At 43.3% G+C, this 23,438-nt stretch overlaps 1 protein-coding gene across 1 annotated transcript; it reads right to left on the reverse strand.

The window, feature by feature from the left end:
- Window positions 1–1,138: 1,138 nt before the first annotated feature.
- LOC119165366 (trypsin, alkaline A) lies at window positions 1,139–23,215 on the reverse strand. Its single transcript, XM_037417545.2, has 8 exons — window positions 23,066–23,215; window positions 22,009–22,036; window positions 19,199–19,272; window positions 12,647–12,750; window positions 9,017–9,155; window positions 6,577–6,691; window positions 5,042–5,205; window positions 1,139–1,404 (listed from the first exon to the last, which is right to left on the reverse strand). Exons 1-8 carry the CDS (start codon window positions 23,174–23,176, stop codon window positions 1,168–1,170), a joined length of 972 nt encoding a protein of 323 aa, XP_037273442.2. The 5' UTR covers window positions 23,177–23,215; the 3' UTR covers window positions 1,139–1,167.
- Window positions 23,216–23,438: the final 223 nt, after the last annotated feature.

The raw sequence follows: 23,438 nt of genomic DNA on the forward strand, positions 1-23,438 counted from the left end.
AGATATGCCGGCGCATGTCTCAGGCTGCGCTGTATAAAATTTAATGACTTGGCGGCCTGTTATCTCTTTCTACCGGGCCTCTTTCGGCGTGGCATAGCTCTCCATGTTTTTCGCTGAGCTAAACTCTCATTCAGTGATTGTGACCAGTGTAACGCCACTGAGGTAAACGGCACGGGGCCAACTGACACGGCTTTGCTGTATAGTCAACTTAGATGCATATGTGAAAAGTTCGTCGAGCCACAGCCTCGCACAAGACGAAGTTTTCACGAGTGACCGATGCAGGAAGATGCCATATAGTATTATTACTCCTAAACACGCAACCAGAGCCATGATTGCGAGACCGACGCACTGCACATGACCCGGCCAGGTGGTGGTACCGCATTGGTCATTTATAGGCTAACTGATGGGTGCGTGATCGAGCGCGCCCGCAAGGCAGGTAGGGATCTGCTAACCGGTCGGATGACGATGTTTATTCTCGGCCCACTCACGGGACCGAAAGACACTGTCTCGAGTCAAGATAACCAGACAGCTTGGTTCGCTTCCAACTCTACTCAACTGCCCGAACTTTAGTGATGTGACCGTCGCGATGACGCTAGTGATTTTAACACTGCGCTTAAAATGCGACGCCATACCCGAAGAACCGCTTCTCAACAACATGGTTCTGCCCCCTGCCAGTGAACCTGCCTCTGTCAGGCTCCTAGTGCCCAACCTTACTGCCAGATGGCGTTTATATCTCAAGCAGCGCCTCCATACAGAAGCCTATCATCTTTCGAAGAGTTTTTCAGTAAAGCACGCAAACACGCAGCCATTTATCTTAATTTAGAGCCGGATGTCTTTTCTTGTTTCTTTTGCAACGACGAATTTTTAAAGCCGATATTCAGACAAAATAAAAGTGAACGTTCAGGACTACAACACTTGTGTTTCTGAATGGCAAATCATCGCTAATCTTAAAACGAAGTATATCATAGATGGTTTTCGTTTATGCGTGTATATCTTTCAGCGCATTTGAGAAATCAGAATTCCTATAAACCTCACTAATGTTTGAACAGTAAGCTACGAAAGCTTGTCATCTTATCGATAGGACACCTTTCGTCACAATGCAGCGCTCCGACGCAATAAACCATATACGACACGCCGAACGTGGTATGTTACCCGATTTATTGTAGATTATTTGATAATCAAGCAACAGTTACATTTCTGGTCGCCCGAACCGTCCTTGCCACCTGTAAGGACTCGCCAGCGTTGAGGATGGTGGAGCGCTACTTCAATCCACCGGACAAACTTGGCAACCCGAATAACAATTAGTAATTTAGTGTGATTGTTGCAAGTTGACCCAAGGCTGAGGACGCCAACTTGCATGGAATGTCCTTTGCGTCGCAATGTTATCGGTCCTCCAGAATCACTCTGCAGAGAAGCAAAAAAAAGAGCCTGAACGTCTAAACAATTTAAGACGCCCTTCACTGTTATCCTGGGCATCCTACCCCTCGTATTCATGATAGTGCACTGTAAACAAGCTTGCTCACTTAAGGATGCTTTCCGTGACTGTAACTAACACCCTACGATAAAGGTGTTTTGGTTTCTTCGAATACCGTTATCATAGGGTGGTACATATAGACACGACAAAGCGTCCGTGAGGTCCCAAGCTGATTTGTAATGTGAAGTCTACGCTGGTAGGATGATTACAGTTGGTTACCTTATTTAAAATTTTGTGGCTCTGTATTTAACAAGGATAGCATAGAAAAAGATTATCACTGGCTGGGCGCAGACTCTAGGTACTTTATTGAAATGACAGGCATGCATTTTGAATTGCAATGCGTAATTGTGAAGGACTTGTTTCGATATGTGGGGTTTAACGTCCCAAAACCACCATATGATTATGAGAGACGCCGTAGTGGAGGGCTCCGGAAATTTTGACCACCTGGGGTTCTTTAACGTGCACCCAAATCTGAGCACATGGGCCCACAGCATTTACGCCTCCATCGGAAATGCAGCCGCCGCAGCCGGGATTCGAACCCGCGACGTGCGGGTCAGCAGCCGAGTACCTTAGCCACTAGACCACCATGGCGGGGCGTGTGAAGGATTTGTAGCGCTAAACATTTTAGATGCGGAAGCATCTTATACTCGCGCCTTGTAGTGCGCCGTCCGCGCCGTCCGCGCCGTCCGCACCGCTTCTCGAACATTCGACAGCTGACGCGCGCGCATGCGCCGTCGCGCCGTCGCCCACTCTTCCACCATCTGAGCATCCCTTCCTCCTCTACACACCGCGCGCGCTTCACTCCTCCACCATCTGTGCACCCTTCCTCCTCTACACACCGCGTTCGACATCTACAATTCTCCTGATTCTCCAGTGGACGCGCATGTGGCGTCGCGCTTCGAGAACATTCAACAGCTGACAGTGCATGCGCCGTCGTGCTGTATATATACTCAAGGTCGGCGCTCGCTCGCTCAGTTGCCGCTCGTCGGTTGGTTTGTACGGCGCGTCGACGTCCAAGGTCGCGGTGAAATGAATTCCAACGAATCCACAAACACAATGATCGACGTCCCTTCGACCAGCGCCGCCCTTTCGCATACGTGTGTACGTGTTCACTCATTTAACACCCCCTCCTAGAACCACGTTAACCAATTTAGCCATCGACCCAAGTAAGTCGCAATTTAACACCCCATTTCACAACCACGTTAACCAATTTAGCCATCGACCCAAGTAAGTCGCACTTTAACACCCCGTTAACCAATTATATGGTCCGCATCCTCCTCAGTGTTCCCCCGAGGGAAGCTGCGGGCAATTTTTTTGATGAGGCCGTATCAAAAACTAACCAAAAACCTGTTTCGTTAGGAGACTACTGTACTGAAAAGTAACAAATAATCAAGCCCCTCTTCCCATCCCGCCAAATTCACAGCATCCCGGTCAAGGGGACCGTGGAGGCGTGGACGTGGCGCTGCTGAGAAGGCTTCGCGTTCCCTTTGCTGGCGACTCGAAAGAGAAAGGGGAAGCGTAGGAGAGGAGCGCGAGGGTCGCGCATGCGTTGTAGGGGTGGCCTCTGCGGCAGAAAGCCTGCATCTCTTTGTCGCATTGTACGCTTCGCCACACTTTAGTGGTTACGTGTGAACGGGGCTGCCATACATTGGCCTATATATTATTTTTTATTTTTCATTTGTTCTTGCGCTATTCTGGTAAACTGCTTTTTTTTTCATTTTACAGAACCATGCCATTGCATCACCCTATGCATTTGATATGGTTCGCGTAACAATGGTCTACTCATCTCAGGTTTCAGAATGGGTTCGGCGGAACCAATGAGGTATGAAAGGCAGCTCACGCGGGGGCTTCAGTAGCAAGGAAAATGCCATAAATTAACCAAGGCTATTTGAGTGTATTATCAAAAAAAAAGACACGCTTCAATGCATTAGTCACAAAGTTGGTGCTGTGGATTCACAAATACAGTAGTCAGTTTCACACTGCGCAATTTGTCGTCTCATCTAATCAAATAAACAATAAAAACTGATAAAACAGTTAGCAATACTGGAGAAACTGCTTAACTCCGAGTCAAAGTGGGCAATGTCTTCACTTTTCGATGGTTCTGATTGCGTTGATAGCAAATCTGACGCAGAAGGCAACGTCCGCACAGATATCAGTGTTCGAGCAAGATATATACCAATAATACATGAACAGGGGGCGCTGAAATGAATTACATATGCTGGTAGATACGAAAGTAGGTGCCTTGCTTAGCTCTAAATGCCCGCACTTTTCTTTCCTAATATTGTCCTCATAGCAATTGTGTTCCATTACTATTTTGTGATTCTGGCGACTATTGTTCACAGATGCCACATTGGTAGCGAAATAGTCTCTTTCTTTGTCAGGGTCAAAGGCTTGAAATGTGGCGTGTGACTCAAGAGAAAAAACAGTTGATGTTCAAAAGAATTTGCGGGCCAGATATCACCTGATCTTTAACCACAGTTGGCTAAGCCTTGAAGTTGCCCTAATACAATTACAAACGTCTTTGAACAAGCGGGCTGCATTCTGCTGCTACCGAGTGTCACAAGTACCCACTGAATTGTCTACTTGCAGAGCAACCATAATCTAGTAAAAGAGTTCCTTGGACAAGTTGGTTTAGAAGTATTCAGCGGTGCTCATTACCACCACATGCGCAATAAGTTCCTCAAAAGATTGACGATGAGGATGAAGTCGACGATGCATTGAAACCCCATTTTGCACGCTTTGAAAAACCTTTCATGTCAGATCAGTTTGAAAAATCTCGCTTGGCAACATCGGATTTTTCCCATCTTAAGTACCCTTGGAAAAATCGATGGTGCTCCTCTAGAACGGCGGATATATCAATTACGAGACTAAGATGCCGAGTCTCCCCCCCCCCCCCCTTCCTGAACATTTATCTACGCAGGTCTGGTCTGGCACAGACTCCCCTATGCCTCCACTGCAACGAGAGTGAATCCCTTCACCATTTCCTCTTAACATGCAGGTTATACACAAAGCAAAACAAGAGACTGTTAGAAGAACCTATCCGTAGGTTGGCTCTAAATTTATCCCTTCCGGTGATCCTCTCTTTTGGAGCAACTGACAAAGGATGTAGCCACAGGAATGTTTGCGAGGCCGTATGCTATTGTCTAAACGCGACAAAATGATTAGAATGTTAAGCTGAGGCATAAATTGACATTAGTTCAAATCATATTAGCCTGTTTGTTCTTTGTATTACCTCTAGTTTATTTCTAATCTATCGTTTACCAATTGGTTCTTTGTTTAAACATCGTTATCTAAATAATCCGGCTGGTAAAACAACTCCACCTCACAAATGCGGCACCGTCCGTTTCATTGCCTTCCTAAGAGTCCTGGTGGGTTGCACCAGGACTCTGAGGAACAACCAACCAACCAACCTTACCTAACGCTAGAGAAGCAGTTAAGAAAATTTATTCAGGCCGACCTATCTGCTTTACTCTCAAGATAACATCCGCCCTCTATCTCTTTCCATGCATTAACTTGAGTCACCTTTCGGCGTACGATGTGCTATTTGTGCGAAGAACCACTTCTTACTCCGCAAAGAGTTCCCTTGTACCCTTCTAAACATGTCATAAGCTTGTCATCCACTCCACCAACACCCGCCCCATGGAAGTTTTTCAGAATTTTCTTGCACTTCGATGCTGACTTAGCTCGAACCATGGTGTACAGCAGGTTTTCCGCAAACGTGGGAGGATTTCCTGCGAGTACGAAGAAGGGAAATTACCATTTATACATGTGAGCACAGCATGCATGATGATTACGCGAATGTGATGTTTGCTGGCGCGAGGGCCAGTTGTCGCCAGAGAGTACTAAGCCATTGTACTGAAGTGAACAGCGCGAAATCAACACAAGCGCTGTGTTGTATTTTCGTCCGTTTGAGTCCCGCTTTTGCACTTCTCACGGCAGTATCATGTACGAGCTCACCCTTCAGGAAACCCATCTGTCAGCGATGATGTGATGGTTGACAACGGGTAACTGTAAGGAGGCTTCCAGATTGAAGAAGCGGTAGAAAATCGTTTCAATAAGTATAGCTTATAAACACATCACAAGAATTAGATAAGAATGCAATATAGATAAAATGTGCCACAGAACATGTCCATACGAAAAGGAGTCGGTGATGACCATCATTATTTCAGGAAAACACATATACCCAAGGGTTGGGTGGCAAGCGAAGCGAAAGAAACGTGCTGTTGAAGGATCATCTTGGAGAGGATGTGCTGCAGATATCACCGCGAATGACGTTGATTGTGTTTTTGTTTTAAAGATGATAGTCTTTCTTGGGTACCTTCGACAAAAAAATTTTGGTCTGTCTGTCTGTACATTTTTCTGTTTATCCACCTTAACGATACCTCAAACGGCACCAAACGGACAACCCCATCTGCAACGCCCACCTATATTGCTCAAGGTTTAGCGTTCATTGTTGTGCAATTGTCAATTAAAAAAGCAAATATTGCGCATATCTTAGGCGCCTTAAAAACATGTCCAAGTTTTGTATGTCTGCCTTTATACAAGAAGAGGCACGCACAAATAACTACAAGGACTGTAGCGTTTGACGCGCTGCGCTGACAGTGCAACGCGATGCTCAAGAAGGTACTTCCAACGCTTTGCTACGATGGCATGGTGGTGGCACCTGCCGGTCACTTTGCATTCTACACCTTATCACCTCCGTTACTGGCGCGCATCTTTCTCCGCAGCAGCGCACGCCTTCGTTTTCGCAGATTACAGCCAGATGGCGCTTGTGCCTAACGTGCCTAGATGCGCTTGTTCGCTTTCGTTACACGCTCGAGGCACTCTGACGCAGCGCCTTCAGAATACCATTCATCGATTTTCTTGCGCAGAACATCAAATAAGCGTTTTGTTCACTCTGTCCAGACGCGAGACTATCGTCTTTCGACAACATTTATAGTGTAGCATGTAGATTCGGCCCAATTTTTATTAGGCATAACTCGCTTATCAATAAAAAATTGGGAATACTGTGAAATAATGCGAAAGAACATGTTTTCTTGCATTTAAGAAGGCCACAATCTAATACCTCTAAATTGTCAGGTAATCAAAGACACATAACTTACGGTCATCAATGAGTCCCCAGCCACCGGACAGAAGTGGTGTCTGTCCCAGATTTATGTTACGCCTGGTGAGACAAACCGGTCGAACGAATCTATCAAACTTAAAATATTCCCGAACCTGCAACAAGAATACCGAGTTTTCATAATCAGGCTAAGCATAGATAAGAGACAATGCAACACAAATACATATTACACTAGAAGGCGCAGTTACACCGCGGCATGCAAGATCACCTCGAGCTTTAAAAAAATCACCTCTGTCAATTGTTGCATTACGAGTGGTACTGTGTGCCGCCAGAGCTTTATCTCATGTAAGAAGCATTTTATACACGCATAGTGAAAGTAACTAAGGTTTACCAGTGGTGCTACATTCGCGTTTTTTTTTGTTGTTGTAGGCACCTACCGCTCTCATCTGCACCGTGAATGCTCAGCTCTTGGTACGTTCTCCACTTTCGGACAGCGTCATTTTCACTTTCCTTTGTTAGCATTGCTCTTGACGACCAATCTGCGCTCAGTCATTTTATTTGATTGATTCGCTATACTATGTAGACGTTTAACTATTTTCAGTTTCTCGCAGTTCATTGGGTCACACTATATAGAAGCAAAAACATACATCACCGAGATACATGCTACCGCTAATGCATGTTAACGCTCTTTCCCAGCTGCTCTTTTTCATCGTTTTTATTTTTTTTCATATTGGTGCCTACCCAAACTTACGTCATTTCCATGATTGGCATTATGCTGGAAGAAGGGGCACAACGATACGACATAGAAAAATTGAAGAAAACTACCGTAGACGCCAATGACACAGGAGTTGACCGCATGACCTCTCAGTCCATGAAAACGGGTAATGAGCGCTCTACCCGCTGCCCACCTGAAGAACATGCACGGTGCTTCAAAAAAAAAAAAAACTCGCGTTTTATATCTTGAGCCTTATTCTTGTGACAGAATGCTTTGGTCGGCTGGGGTGACGTTGCCGTGTTGTAACGATACAGTGAAGTACTGCTTCACGACACTCAGGAGCGCCGAGAAGAAACGTTTTCATACTCTTTCACAGCCACGTGGTGGTTCGAGTTGCTCATGACGCGTTTAGGTGGCCTTCCTTTCTCCTTGCGTTAGCGTGTGATGGCTTGTCGGCATGATCGGCCAGGTTGTGCAGCTTCCACTTGTACCAACGGTGTTTCTCCTACGTACTGTAGCAATATTTCTAAAAGGGAACACGCAACCGCGTATCCTGCATGCTCCAGCGACTGCTTGCCGCGCCTTCAAGTGGGATTGTGGGTAACCACAACCTCTCTTCACTTCATCTACTTGGGAAGGAAAAGATAGAGTGATTGGAGGCATGCAACCGGCTGCTCAATTAAAACACCCTCCGTCTTCAAGCTCATTACGCAAGCATGCACCCGGGCAAGCGCTGTCTCTTCTGCTGCTTGCGAACTGCTTGGTACGTAAGCGTGCTCTAAACGTGGAAGCCAATGATTCCCCAGACACTCTACTTTCACGCGCTGCGCTTTGGCTAATTAGAGCAATTTCAGCGTCAGCAGTGCAGTCAGGTGAACACTTTTTAGTAGTTGGATGTTTTAAAATCTCCCCTGGAATGGTGTGGAAAACCTCGTCGACGGAATCCCACAGAGCCAAGACCGTATCGTGTGTCAATACAAAACATAAGGCCGTGCCCAGTGACTGCCGCTGGTGTGGAGACGATAGCGCGAGATGGTGCTGTGTAGCAAACAGAAGGAGAAAAAGTCTCGTCGTGCCGTGGCCGTTGTGATGCGCTTCATTTGCACTTATAAGTAACTGAAGTTATTTGAGCATGAGACTTTGAACAAACGATTTCAATGTGTTGAATGAAGCTGATGAAAACAGAGACTTCTTGGTTTTTATCAACACACACACACAGAGACAAATAATGTATATATATATATATATATATATATATATATATATATATATATATATGCGTGCGTGTGTGTGTGTGTGTGTGTGTCAAATCAGGAAGAAGAAATGGACATGGGGCGGACACGTAGGCAGGATAACCACTAGTCATTTTGAGTACCTGACTGAATTCCTAAAGAAGGCGAATGCTCGAAGAAAAGACAGAAATTTATGTGGATTGATCAGCTTAAGAACTTTGCAGGTATAACGTGGCAGCAGAAATCAGAAGACCGGGTTGTTTGGCGGAGCATAGGAGAGGCCTTTACCCAATCAGTGGGCGTAGTCAAGCTGACTACAATAATGATGACGACGCCAGCGCGTGTGTGTGTTGTTTTCTTTTCACAAGTCCACGTTAGTCTGGGACCATGCACGTGAAGAAATTTCATGTATTACTCTTCAGTCTTGCATTCGTTTATTGATTTACAGGCCTTTGTTTCAAATAAACCTATAGCAGTACTTATAGAGCTTTAGATTTTCCCAACACCCATTAATAGACAACAAGATAGCTTACCTTCACAAGCGCTATGTCATATTTGATGGCAGTCTTCTTGTTGAAGCTTGGGTGAACGTAGACGCTTTCCCCATAGTTGATGGGACCACTTTTTGTTTTCGTCGAGTTGTAGTAGATGTGAACTTCATTTATCGGTGACCTGCGCCGAGCGAAATTTCTCAAAGTGTACTTAAAGTTTCATGAAATGTTAATAATAAGGTTTGACTGTGAGCGTGGTTCACTATTTTTTTGTTTTTTTTTAACAAGTGCCTCTTCCCGGCATACATGGTACCAAGCCTTAGGTGGCATCTCGGCGTTTAAAGGTGAGCTGCCCTCTCGTAAAAAAACAAAAAAGATTGCGTGCAGCTTTAAACAACAACAAGACGCAGTTTTCCGCACTCTACCCTCCGCCTATGAATGCGGCTCACTAACGTTACATATTCTAGACATGCACTGAATTGACGAGGGATGCATAAGTAACGAACACCGTAAGCAAGGTCAATTGAATCAATTATGCATACTGCATTCGTGATTTTTAGGTGCCCTCTATACCATAAATAATCATCTCAAAACTCAGCGAAGGGCCCACTGCGCATCTACAGGTCAACATGCGAATCTATACGCCGTTGTTCACTTTGTTGATGCTTTTGTTGCTGATGATAACGAAAAATTTTCGGGCACTTTTATTAATGGGGGTTCCTTTAAAACACGTACTTGTTCAATTGACATCTTTCAGCGCCTAGCGCTATTCTACTCTTCTTCCACGCAATATAAGACGTGTTAGGAAAAGACCTTGCACTACATCACGTTTATATAGAGAAATATATCGGATCAGTTTGAACCATATCCTGGCTCTGTGGTGCGGATACGAGCAGAAGCTTAAAAGTTAGGTTGCACGATTTGACTTCAGTAACTGCGCTTCTTTTCAATTGCTTGCTGATCTAAAAAACATTACTGGGTGGCGAAACGTTAGCAGCTAGAAGAAAAAACTGGAGGCTCATATCTTTAGACTGTATTTTTTATATTCAAACAGGCAATAACATTCGCACCTACCTCTCAGAACCTTCCTATGTTTCGGCTAGGCATGACCACTTCAAGAGAATACGTGCGTATATTTGACACACAAAACATTTTTCCAAATCTTCATTTCCCACAAACTGTACGAGATTGGAACGTGTTGCCGGAAAACTCTGTTTCTTTATAATATAATCCTAATGTTTATTCCCAATTGTTTTTACAATTCTGTATATATAGTCCTAGTTTTTTTTCTTTTAACATTTTGTTAGTTTTCGACTGGCTAGCCTATTGTTTACCTTGGTAATGATCTTGTTTCAATGGCTTTTTTGTTTGTCAATGCAAAATATGCAGATTGAGATAATAATTATGTCTCCCCTGCGATAATGCCTTCAAGGCAACGGATGTATCCAGTAAATAAATAATTTTTTTTTCTGGAAACCACTGTCAGATCTGAAGAGACTGATGCCAGTATTTCTGCGAAACGACCTCTTTAACGAAATCGATTTAAGAGACATAAAAACAGAGACAGGTGCTTAAAGAGATCGATCAAAGACTACAGCGAGCACTCGGTTTCGATGCCAAAAGATTAAGTCCACGCCATCTCATTGACGTTACCAGCAAGCATTTCATCAAGCCGCAACAGGAGAAGTCGGCTTATGTACGGCCACATCCAACACAAACAAAGTCAGTTTGGCCTCAAGGGTGAAGAAATTAATGCGATACCAACCAAATCGCTTAGTACATCGAGTACAACTTGGATTTCGCGCTACTGAGCAATGCACCGCCGTAATTAAGCGAGTAGAAAAATGGCGGAACTCCACAAAACACCGCCTTGAGGACACGCCACAGAAATAAGTAAATTTTCGGCTGCCTTTCGGCAGCAAAGATGCAGGCTACTGTAGAAGCTCTGGAAGATCACTCACAGAACGCTAAGTCTATGCTGCCCTAGTGGAAGTATTGAAAGGAGTTAGTGCTACATCAATAGAGGTTGTTATGTGCACTTTGACGTGTACCACCCAGTCATCCCGGTAAGGTAAAGTGTTCAAAGCAACGTCACCGTAGGCACCTACCATTGGGCATAAAGTTACCACGACGGGCACACGACCTCTCTTCGGTCAGCTGTAGGCCCCATTGGTTGTGAACGAAGCTGTATAGTTATATGACCTGAGACCGTGTGTTTCCGTAACACGTTTGTGGCTGACGATACACATTGTCATCCCACCGGTTATCTGGTCTCAACCTAGCTCTCGGGTACGCTCAATCAAGTGAGCATTAGTTAGGCAATTGGTTAAGGCGTAACAACCGTCGTAACTGTTACGTGTGTGCATATAAAGAACGCGCTGAAAATATTCAGAATGCGGAAGCAGGCACTGTTTGATTTTTTGCTTTCCTTCTTCTAAGGTGTGGCACGTAAAATGACCCCCCCCCCCCCTTTGTCGGCTGTCACGTAGTTGCGTCTGACCTCTTGTATGCCATCTTGTATGCCGCATCTTTTTTTTTTTGTTCATCTAAATCATGAATGGAACAGAAGAGGGTCACTTTTTCTTGCACGTCTCAAGCGGCAGCTTTCATTATGAAAGAATATCTACCAGAGCTGGTGAAAGAAAATACGCTCGAGCTGTTCAGACATCTGCGTACCACGAGTGCTAAACGGAGCGTATGAATACCTAGCCGTTAATATCACCGCCAGAAACATGTCCAGTGGTTGTGTTGGTTAGCGCAGCTGGTTGTGGAGTAAGGAGTTGCTGGTTCGAATTGCCGGCATCATGCTATAGAATTCTTGTCAGATTCATTTTTATGGTTTTTGCGTATCTAAGTGCATATACAATCTAGGACATGGCGGCGATGGCGACGCAAAAATCAGCTGATTGTCCACATTTTTTATGGCCATAAAAAAGTCGTATGTGACAGCATGACTATACGAGCCAGGCAAACATACATGAAGGAATGTTCACAATCCTTGACCAGCACACTAGTACCTGAACATTAGTAACAAATATGCCTCCTGTGGCTTTTCGCTAATAGAAAAGAACAAACATTTACTTGTGAAGCCAACCGTGAATCAGCTTTAAAGAAAAGTACAGTTACGAAAGGCTTGCTTGTTGGCTTTTAGTTTAGGTTTGTGTTGGACAACTTTCCATAAGTTACCTCCTTACTTGAATGCCAGACATACATTCGTAATTTCTGTTGTGATAATATGGTTGTCTTGAATATTACCGATACGTATAGTAAGCTAGCATTGAATTTCTTGAAGGTCTGCGCTGTTCACTTGTAGTCATTGATTCACTACTTGCAATTAAGTTTAATATAGGCTGCGGCCTTCACATTACCACTGTGGCAATATGAAAGAAGCTTTGCTTCTGTGGCATTCGCACATCTGCACGACCGTATTCGGTCCATCTAATGAGACTATAGCTTGTATCCTTGAGACAGTCGTATGTGGATGTTTACCACACCCGAATACACATATCATGCTTGGTTCTCCACGCCGATGTTAAGAGGGGTGATAACAAAATGAAACTGTCATTGGTCTGTGTTTCTATAGTGGTTCTCGAGGTCTGCATTTGGAATGTTGGATATCGCCAACTACCGCAGTCGAACACACCGCATGCATGTACTCCTAGTCCTACTCACCCTGTCAAACAATGAGCTGCAGTCAACACAACATTGCTTGTTATGATGCTTCCACCACAAGCGGCACCATGCTTTGTTCCTTGTATAGGAGAAACAATCTGAACCTAGAAATACAAAATGTGGGCGTTCACAATTGGAAACTCGTGTCACCAGGTGGAAAAGCTTTATATGCGCAATTCTTCAAATCCAGTACATGGACCATAGTTCAGTGAACACGCACAACGTATTCATTCAAATGCCACATAAATAAACATTAAAATGAGAGCATTCTCCGATAGTTCTAAAAATTACTTTCATTAACAGTTTCTACTGCGAAAGAAAACCTTGGTCTGTATACTCACATGACCCTGGTAAACACACACCACTAAACTACTGCTCAATATAGGAATAAATGTCAGGGCTGCTCGTAACGTCTCTCGTAACGAGTGGCGTTTTGCCTCTCTTCCGAGAGTCAAAACGCCACTCCACTAAAGCGAAATGGTCTAAATATTTCAAGTCTCTTCATGATTACACACGTCTTCTGCGATGCTCTAAAGAAAAGTTTTATCACCATGACATGTTAAGCATTGTACGCTTTAACCCCCGTAAATTCTGGAATCTTCTAACCCCGAAACACAGCCACACACATACAATATCTTTGAGAAATTCCGACAGCTCAGAGGTACCGCAGGGCCAACGCTCTGACACCATGAATACATTTTTTCTGCCCATTTTCACCCGTGAAAATAACTTTGTTTGCCCCGATTTACCCTTCCGAGATTTCTCCCAAATGCTTCCGATTAGCATTAGTGCTTCGGACACTGCTAAACTAACTGAAAACAAAAATATATATATCTTGTGGCCGGGGACCAGATAAAATCACAGCTAAAATACTTAAAGGTACGCTAACGTATTCCAGCAAAATATTAGAAATAATATTCACGCAAACGATAAAAGACAGTACGCTTCCGCATGACTGGAAGCTAAGCACCATACCTCCAATATCTAAAGCGGGTAATCGGTCCATTCCTTCAAACTATCTTCCAATTTCTTTAACTTCAATACCTTGTAAGCTGCTTGAGCACATATTATATTCTAGCGTGGTAACCGATCTTGAAAACAACTCCTTCTTTTTTCAAAAAATCAGCATTGCTTTCGCTCAGGGTTTTCCTGTGAAACTCAACATTTTTAGTGTACAACGGACCTCCACTTAAGCCTCGACTCTTCATTTCAAACAGATGTCATCTTCCTCGATTTTTCTAAGGCATTCGATCGCGTTCCTCATCAAAGACTTATGCTTAAACTTTCCTCCTTTAATCTAGACGCGCTCATACTGCCACGAATACAAGCCTTCCTCTCTAATCGATCCCAATACACAGTCATCGGAGGTCACCGTTCCTCGACTACAAATGTAATATCTGGCGTACCTCAAGGTTCCGTCCTTGGCCCTCTGCACTTTCTAATATTTATTAATGACCTTCCCTCAAGTGTTACATCTTTGATACCTCTCTTTGCTGACGACTGTGTCGTTTACCGCCGTATATGTGATGGCTCTGATCAACTTGCCCTCCAAAATGATTTAAATGTAATTGAAAATTGGTGTTCTTTATGGATGATGCAACCTAATATTTCTAAGTTTAAATCTATGCAACTTTCCTGTAAGCGTTCAAACCTGAATTTTACTTATTCCCTGCAGTCTAACCATCTCGCTCTAGCAGAATCGTGCTCATACCTGGGTGTTCTCATCAACAGCAAACTAACATGGACTGACCATATCGCACAGCTTACTGCCGATGCATCCAAAACATTAGGTTTCATTAGAAGATCTCCCCGCCGTGGTGGTCTAGTGGCTAAGGTACTCGGCAGCTGACCCGTAGGTAGCGGGCTCGAATCCCGGCTGCGGCAGCAGCATTTCCGATGGAGGCGGAAATGTTGTAGGCCCGTGTGCTCAGATTTCGGTGCACGTTAAAGAACCCCAGATGGTCAAAATTTCCGGAGTCCTCCACTACGGCGTCTCTCATAATCATATAGTGGCTTTGGGACGTTAAACCCCACATATCAATCAATCAAATCATTAGAAAATCCCTGTCCTGCTCACCGGCCTCATTTCGTAAACTCGCCTACGAAACCTACATCTGTAGTAAACTAGAGTATGCCTCTCCAATTTGGAATCCACACCAATCTTATTTAATAGACGCCCTTGAAGTCATTCAAAATCGCGCGGCTCGTTTTATAACCTCCGAATACAATTTCCGCACAAGTGTTACTGCTATAAAATCATCATTGTCTCTCACATCTGTGGATTTTAGACGAAAAACAGCACGCCTTTGTTTATTTCACAAACTGTATTTCAATTATTTTTACTTCCATGGCTCCCTGCTTGTCCCACCAATTCGAACTTCGCGCCATCTCTTCAATTCCTTGAGTGTCCAAAATTTAAAAGGTTCAACCAAGGCTTTTAACAAATCTTTCCTCCCGTTAAAAATTGAGGATTGAAATTGGCTTCCAGATGCAATAGCCAACGAACGAAATACTGTTAAGTTTAAAACCTTACAAGAAACTTGTTTTACAACCACACCGTCGTAATTTCAGTGTAGACAGTTCCCTTTCTCTCATTTTTTTATAATCATGCTATTAGTTATATAACGATTTCTCTTTTTATTATTGCCCTGTATTTCCTATTCTTGAATTTGAACCTACTTTAAGTTCTCGATCTGAAATTGCCCTTGGGTATCCTTGTTCGACTCACCCCCCCCCCCCCCCCTTAAGTGATACCCCGTCAGGGGCACTTAAGAGAAAATAAATGATGATGATGATGATGATGATGATGATGAAAATATTGCATGTCGAACCATACCAAAGATAATGCTAGTCTTTCAGCACATGCGCAATACCATATGCAACGACAGAGCTTCATCATGGTAAGAGATTGCATGATGTCTATAGCTACGAGCGTAAGCCTACGAAAGACATAGTGTGGATCATTATTAAAAATATCGCAACAAGCATAAAGCTACAATGATGTTTTACTTCACTTGTCAAAATATTCAAATAATAACGTCGAAGATAATTTATGTGGAGCAGCCAGTGAGGATCTGTCTCAGCCGCATTCAGTGGTGTAAGCATATACTACAAGTGTGAAGTTTCGTGTCAAACTAGACGTTACGAGCAGCCCTGAAGGTTATTCCTAGATTGAACAGTAGTTTAGTGGTGTGTGTTTACCAGACGTCGTCTGCAATGAGGTACAGAAGAACGTTTCGGTGGAGCATATCTGACACTTTTGTCTATGACAAACACAGTCGTATATCGTGTTCATTATAAAAGCAGTTGACAAAAAGTTTTTGGTTTGTTGGAAAATGTTCCATTGATTTTGTTGTTTTGTGGTCGAGCTGAACATTGCGTACCATTAAAATCAAGCGGTTGTGAGGGACGCGATCAAATGCCTTGGAAAAGTCTATGAAGATTGCGTCGACGTACAGTGATGAGTGAAGTAATGAATGAAGATCTGTTACTATTTTGAAAAGTTGGGCTTGGTAGGACAGGTTTTTGCGCAAGCCAAGCTCGTTTATAAGAAGTAGGTTGTTGTTGTATAGATATGTTATGATATGTTTGTTGATTATGTGTTCCAGTAACTTGCAGCTAATTGTAGTTAACAATATCGGCCTGTAACTGCCCGGAAGGAAACTGTCACCTGACCTTATTATAGGTATTATGAACGCTGATTTCCAGTCTTCTAGTGTGCATCCTGTGCAGATAGATTGCTGAGATAGCAGGGAAAGTATGTAGTCTGAATGATGCTTGGTTAGCTTTAGAAGTTTAGCGCTAATTTCTTCGGGACATGGGCTTGTTTTAACTGGGAGGCGTTCCATTGCACATTGTACGCCGTTTGCTATAACTATAGTGAGTGCAACAGGAAGTTCAACATGAGGTTGAGGGAGATTAGGTGAGCTATCGGAAGGTAATTCGTTAGTAAATACTGATGCGAAATTATTGCTGAAAGCCTCTGCGCATTTAGCAACTGATAATACAATTCCATCATCACCTCGAAGCATTAGCACTAAGCAATTATTTTTTGAATTTGCGACTTCCCAAGTTTTAGGGTTGTTTTTCAATATGTTAGGAAGCGTGAATTCAAAGTATTCATTTTCAGGGTCATTGATAGCTTTTCCTGTCAGCACAGACATGTATTTTAGTTTTGCCAGTCAGACGGGGTGTTTTAATGCGACACCTTCTTGTGCGGCCTTTTTTTTTCTTATTCAAAACATCTCTTTACAACTTGCGTAAACTACGAATCATCGTCACGTGTTTTTACTATACGTTTCTGCACGCAGGAATTCTCTATCTCTTTTAATTTATTGTGAAATACGATACAGCTAAGACTATAGTTGAATAGTTCTCAAAGTTTTCTTGGAAGCCGATTGAGAATGCTTGCAGCATTTGGTTAATCTTCGCATTATCAGCTCGCACGTAGTTAAGAATGCATTTTTTACTGCTTGTTTTGTCAGCATGAAAAAGTGCGAAAGAGCACTTCACTACGTTATGGTAAGTAATGGATTCTAGGAGATGTGTTTTGGCAATATCGGGGTTGTTTTTTAAGAAGAGATCTAAAGGGCGATTACTGCGTGTAGGATCATAAACTAGCAGCGTAAGAACTATAGTAGGTTCGTGTTTGCATTCGCACAGGCTTGAACAACAGTACACAAGAGGTTGTAGCTGCAGTACTAGGTATGTAATGCTTTTAAAGTTATCAGCGTGGATAATAAAACACTCCTTGGAGTTCGTCACGACTAGACAACGTTAACTGTGGGCTCACCAATGTTAGACGACGTTGTTTAACACTAGGCAACAAGCAATGAGAGAGAAGAGAAGAAAAAAAATATCATAAAGGCAGGGAGGTTAAGTAGACTAAGTGCAGTTTGCTACCCTACGCGGGAGAGAGGGGCATGAGGGTGAAAAAGAGAGAGAGGAGGAGCAATAAAAGACATGCAAAAATATCAAGCACAAGATAACCATGCGTGACAGTTAGCAAACATCAAGTCATACTAGCCAGCACTCACCACCACTATCAATAGAGGGCACGTATTATCAACACTATGGGGCAATAGATGATTGTCAGTTTTAGGAAGTACTATACAAGCTTTAGGCAACGTTATGCACTGCTATTACGCAATCAGTAACTCTAGCAAGCAGTAAGCAATACTACTCGACAGGTCGCCGACATTCACCGAGCGCTAGCTCGAATCAGCCATATTTTGCCAAAATTAGCATGCACTCGGGAACCTTAACCAACAGTGGGCCAACATTAGGCAGCTCTTAGAATCACTAGGCCACATTTGCGTGAACCTGTCATTTCTTATTATCAAAGCTTAGCCAGTTTACGAAGGGTGATTCTTGTGGAAGTGACTTCGATTCGCGCAGACTTGCTACGAAATACGGTATCTTAATTCGCATGCCGCACCTTTTCACGCATGCGTATTCGCCCACATCCAGCGTCATGCGTCCATGCAACAATGAAGAATGTTTCGGCAATGTTTTCTGCCTAGTTATATTTTTCCGTGCAGGTCATTGATAAGAGAGACAAGAAATTGTCGTTCTTCGCAAATTTTCTTCTGCAAACCGCATGAAAAAGAGATAACATGTAGCAAAATTAACAGCCACTGACACATCTTACCCCCTTATTTTAGAACATCCCTTCACTCAACGCTCCACTTTCATTTGAGAAAGCCGATGGGAGCGCCGTCTATAGGCATGGCAAGTCACTGCATATCAGCAATAATCTGCTGCAATTCTTGAGTAGCACAGCGTCATTTTTGAGCCGAGCTGTGGCGCAGCGCTCAACTCTGTCAAGTGAAGGGTGAAAGTTGAAACGAGTAGCGTTTGTGAATACAGGGGTTAGTTACTAGAGAATCGCCCGTTAGCCAGTACATTGCAAAATCCAACCAAACAAAATCAAAACGTTCAGAGCAGTTCCAACTGTTTTAAGGGGTAACACTTTAGAAAAGATGGCAAAAAGCTCTGCTGGCATCGCAACCGACCTGCGTTTCGCTCAGTTTACCCATCATCGACAGAGGCATTTGCTTAAAGGAGAAATGCACTCTGGTGCGTCTGGGCATGCTGGTATTCCTCATAACACCACTGCTTCTTCAAGGAGCGTTCTTAAGATAAATTGTCAGTTAAGGTCTCCTGCATAGGCAGCTTTTATATAGGCAAAACAGCTAGCAGCGCAGCGATGAACAGTTGCGAAAGCGATATTTCGTGCATCTTCTCGTTACATATAAAAAAGTAAAGTCTCGCAAAGACCATATTTTGCAGGAACGGTTATTTATAGAACACTACCTCGGATTGTCATAACAATATGCAGCAATCGAGAGCAAAAACAGACTTTACGAGACGTCTGCACTGTGATATCACTCCGTTCTTATTTCCCAAAACTAAGGCTTATACTTCTCGAGCTGTACTCGGTAAAGTTCAGCAATACTCCTTCACAGTGTACATGCGAGCCCTTACGTTAGCTTGCTTAAGAGAAATCTGTCAGTTTACAATGAAAGAGACCTTTCGGAAATGTGCACTTACTATCCAGGGAATCTGTGGCCTCTCTATGATCTTGCCATTAAATACCCGTCCGGTATGTTCCGACACGCCGCAACCTGAATATGAAAGGAATGCTGGTCAACATATGAAACACGCTACGAAGCTGCTATAATACATCTCTGTTCACTTTTCTTTTAAAACTCTTCAAATTTATAACATATTTTGTTAATAGCGTGTGAGAGCTAAATTCCCTAAGGGTTTATAATATCCGTATTTCACTTGAGAGCACATATTTCCGCTCCAACGCAAAGAAGGAAGGTCATCTAAGAGTACTACGTGGTAGAAAATACGCACGGGAAAAAGACAAGGAGAGACGCCAACTATCAATGTATCACCAATTGGCCCAATTGTTCACTTTGATACAGTACGTCAGCCTGCTCATCGCTATTTCACCTCAACTAATTTCTCGTGATGCAAACAACAACTTTGAACTGCCTCCGAAACTGATGCTGGCTTCATGGATTATTTGAAGGGACACAGTTTCGTACACCTATAATAAAGATTTGATGAAATGATGTTCGTTTTTTACATGCGTGAGAATATATATGTGACGCTACGATGAATGGGAGACGTGGCCTGGCTCATACGCCATGTTTTTTCTCTTCTGACTTCTTCCTTCTCTACCTCTACTAACCATCACTTGACACGTCACACGATTCCCCCTCCCCCCGAAAGATGGCACTGGTTACAAACTATAACAAATTAAAGAAGTGAATGAACAAAACAATGCCCAAATTCACAGTTTCACGTCCAGACGGAGTTTCACAATCTCACGAAATCTTCAAGGCCGATTGACCAGTCCGATGAATTTTATGACAACTCTGGTGGGCGAGGTTGACTGTTGCGTTCTGGCCAACTGAAGCACGCCTTGAACGTAGAAATTACTGATGACACAGCGAATCTCGTCATGAATGAACAAGTGTCGAAGTACTTGTAGCATTTGAGAGTCGGATGTCGTAGGCACGAAGTTCTCCGTCGTAGACGCTGCTTTCTGTGTCGTGGCTGAGACAGAACGAGTGCTTGCAGCCTGCATGTGCGAGAACCGAAGCTGATGGTATGATGCCTTTGTTCCTTCATTGTACAAATGGTAGCTGCACGTCTCTTTTGTAGCTTTCTGTGGTCTTCTCTCAGTTTGTTGAATCGCAGACACGGCGTTGAGAACTGGTGCAGAAAACTTTGTCGACGTTGCTTTCTGCGAAGATGGCTTAGGCATCGACTTCGTCTTTGCTTCTTTAATTGATGTTGTCTCTGATGATCTTTCAGCCACAAGTGTACTCGTGAGGAGGTTTCACTTGATCGTTGTTCTTGTTCAAGTAGCCGTTGCAGTTCTTCGAGTTCGTGGAGTTGCCTTTGTTGAAATTGCTCGTCTTCTTGTGAAAGTTCGTCAGATGGGCCTCTTTCAGGAACATGAGTCTGCTTTTCTTTAGATGGTGATGTGATCAGTAGATTGTCGGTAGTCGACACTGTACTGCTAGGTTTGTCCTGCCAGGAAAGCAGCGTGACAGGCTGATGAGAACACTCCCAAGATGGTTGTGAGTCATCCTTGATTGTAAATGCTTCTGTCAGTTGACAATGCGCCGTCGTTGGTGGATTCGAAATTGCTGCAGTGCTTTGACTCACATGTGTGTTGTCACTTGACGATGAGAGCACAACAGACATGGCTTCAGGTGGTTCTGATGGGGTATGTTTTTCTTTTTGCAGCGTAGTTAGGCTGACAATGTCTGTCGAACGACCCTGGTCCGGAACGTCAGGGTAGGGGCCGGTATTGTGAGGATTCACTAGCTCGTCACGCGTGAATTCCGTCGCACGCTCGAAACCGCTTGGGCCTTGTGTGTGACACGATGCATCAAGACATTTGGGTGGTTCTGTAAAAGCTGAAGTGTTGTGGTGCAGTGAACACGTTGAAAATGCTGATTTCATTGCTCTTGGGAAAGGCGGGTTTAGGTTCAGTTTTTTGGCGAAATTTTCTAGATTCCTTTCGGTATACGGACGTTTTACCTTGTCTGTTGCAACGTGCACGTTACCAGTCGGTGTTCGAATGCGTGACGTTTTTTCGGAAGAGTCATATGATGGCACAATGGTGGTATATTTTCTCTGAGATCTCATTTGGAAAATAGGCTTACTGCGGGAAGACTTCGCGTAACTGTGACGGGTCAGTTGAAAAGCCTTCCGCTGATGAGGTATGAACAGGTCTTCATCGTATTCTTTGAAACGAATGATCATTTCTTCTTTGATCTTTTTCCAAGACTCATCGTTCTCGAAGATGTGAATTAGGTAAAATTTGAATGCCTCACCGGTGATGTAGTCGCTGAAGTTCGTAACCATCTCCCGTTCCGACCAAGATGCAGCGGTAGCGTGGAGTTCGAACAGGTTTAACCAGTCTTGTACGGGTCCATCGTCCGCTGCTCCGGTGTATTTGGGGATGGGAAGGTCAGTAGATGCTTCTGACATGATGCTGGTCAATGCGTAATGCTAGGCGCTTGCACGGTTGTCCATGTGTGGTCAGGGTGTCTTGCGTAGAACTGCGTCGATGATGAGTGACTGGTGAAGGGGCAGGCAGGTCTCCATCCTGTCGACTTGTGTGACGCTACGATGAATGGGAGACGTGGCCTGGCTCATACGTCATGTTTTTTCTCTTCTGACTTCTTCCTTCTCTACCTCTACTAACCATCACTTGACACGTCACATATAGCGACTTGGAGCTAGTATTGCAATCCAGATCATGATGCAATAGTGCAATATGCTATTTTACCCGCATCGCAAAGTAAAAATGCAATTTTTTGGTGACTCACCCTTTCGGTTTATGTGTGTATCCATTCTCTGCAGAATGAGGAATACTGGTTCAAACATTTCGTAAAAAATGGCGATGTGAATACTGAGTGACAGATTGCTTTCTCCAAAAAATTTTGCATCAAACGTCTCGCAACTTGAATGGGGTTGACTCACTAAGTCAAATACTTAGTGTCTACCGAGCTCTCTGATACTGATTGCAGAATAAGGTGCAAGCTCTCATATGACACTAAAACAATGGTTCTCTTCACAATATTCTTGAAAGCTCTTGAACAGAATCGAAATAGCAAAAGCTGTCAGAATAGATTAAGTTCTTTAGTAGGTGAGTGTTCTGGTTGAAGGTGAAATTCAGCCAAAGGCTCATTTCTCATGCGAACACTTTAGGTTACTGCAGCATGACCTCGTCGACATCTTGTGCCTTGTATCAAGGCACAAGATGTCTCACTGCAACCTCATTTTATTGTCAACCAAACGAAAAAAAAACAATGTTCATTTGTTTCTGAATTGTGAGTCCAAATCTATTAAGTATTGCACTCAAAGTTTATGGCCAAGGAAGTGATTCCAATGGGCTGAATGACAAGATGTATACCATTTCTTTTTTTAGGAATTCATGACGATAATCAAGCTCGTGACCTCGTCACTCTCTCACCTGCTACTTCTCATACAGGCTGTTCCAAGTCACTTCATCATGCTCAGTGTTCACTAAGAAATTGAAGTAATGCAAAGTTGATCTACACACCTAATATCGAATCAGTATTTAAACTGACTACTCATGCAACTTAAGCACTCACTGAAACTCACACCTATGTATATTTATATTGCTTCTCAAGACTAGCAAAAAAGTTCAAAGCTGAAACACCGAGCCAAATGTTCCTATACCATCACAGTGTTTTCGTATTAACCAACTAGATGATTTTAAATTATTGAATGCGAAAATTAGCTTTAAAAAAGAATGTAAATGTAGAAAAGCAGACTCCTAATTTATCTCACACCGAAACTTTCATGATTATGTCAGTATGAAAAAAAGTGTTACTCCTTTGAAGGTGTTCATCAACTCACGTTTGTGCCTTGACATAGAAACAAGAGTGACAAACATAGGAGAAACACGAGATAATATTTACAACAACAGCAGAAGCTCAGTTGTGCTGCATATTTCTGCAGGCAGCACATGACTGCCACTCAACAAGATGCCTGCAGTCACTCCCTGTATTAGTTTAAACCCGAAACTCAAGACACTTCTTTTATTGTGAAATGAGTTGTTTTTTAAGATCTTCAAGTAGAAGTTCAGGCTTTAATTAAACAGCTGTAGTAGAAACAATTAACAAAGAGTACCGATGACAGAGATGTGCCGGCTTTCGCTGCACGCGATGCAGGTGGTGTATAAAAGAAATAATTTAATTTTTGTTAGAGTAGGCCGTAAGAATATTGCGCG

The sequence above is a fragment of the Rhipicephalus microplus genome, chromosome 8 (assembly GCF_043290135.1).
Source record: "Rhipicephalus microplus isolate Deutch F79 chromosome 8, USDA_Rmic, whole genome shotgun sequence".
Classification (NCBI taxonomy): Eukaryota; Metazoa; Arthropoda; class Arachnida; order Ixodida; family Ixodidae; genus Rhipicephalus; species Rhipicephalus microplus.

Bases quoted from the DNA above. Each gene is read 5' to 3' on its own strand.
- LOC119165366 (XM_037417545.2), bottom strand. From the start codon at position 23,176: ATGTGCTGCCTGCAGAAATATGCAGCACAACTGAGCTTCTGCTGTTGT. The intron at 12,751-19,198 runs GTAAGTGCACAT...TTGTATTTCTAG, and splicing joins GGCCACAGATTCCCTGGATA to GTTCAGATTGTTTCTCCTAT. The intron at 1,405-5,041 runs GTAAGAAGTGGT...GCTTCTCTGCAG, and splicing joins ACAAGGGAACTCTTTGCGGA to AGTGATTCTGGAGGACCGAT.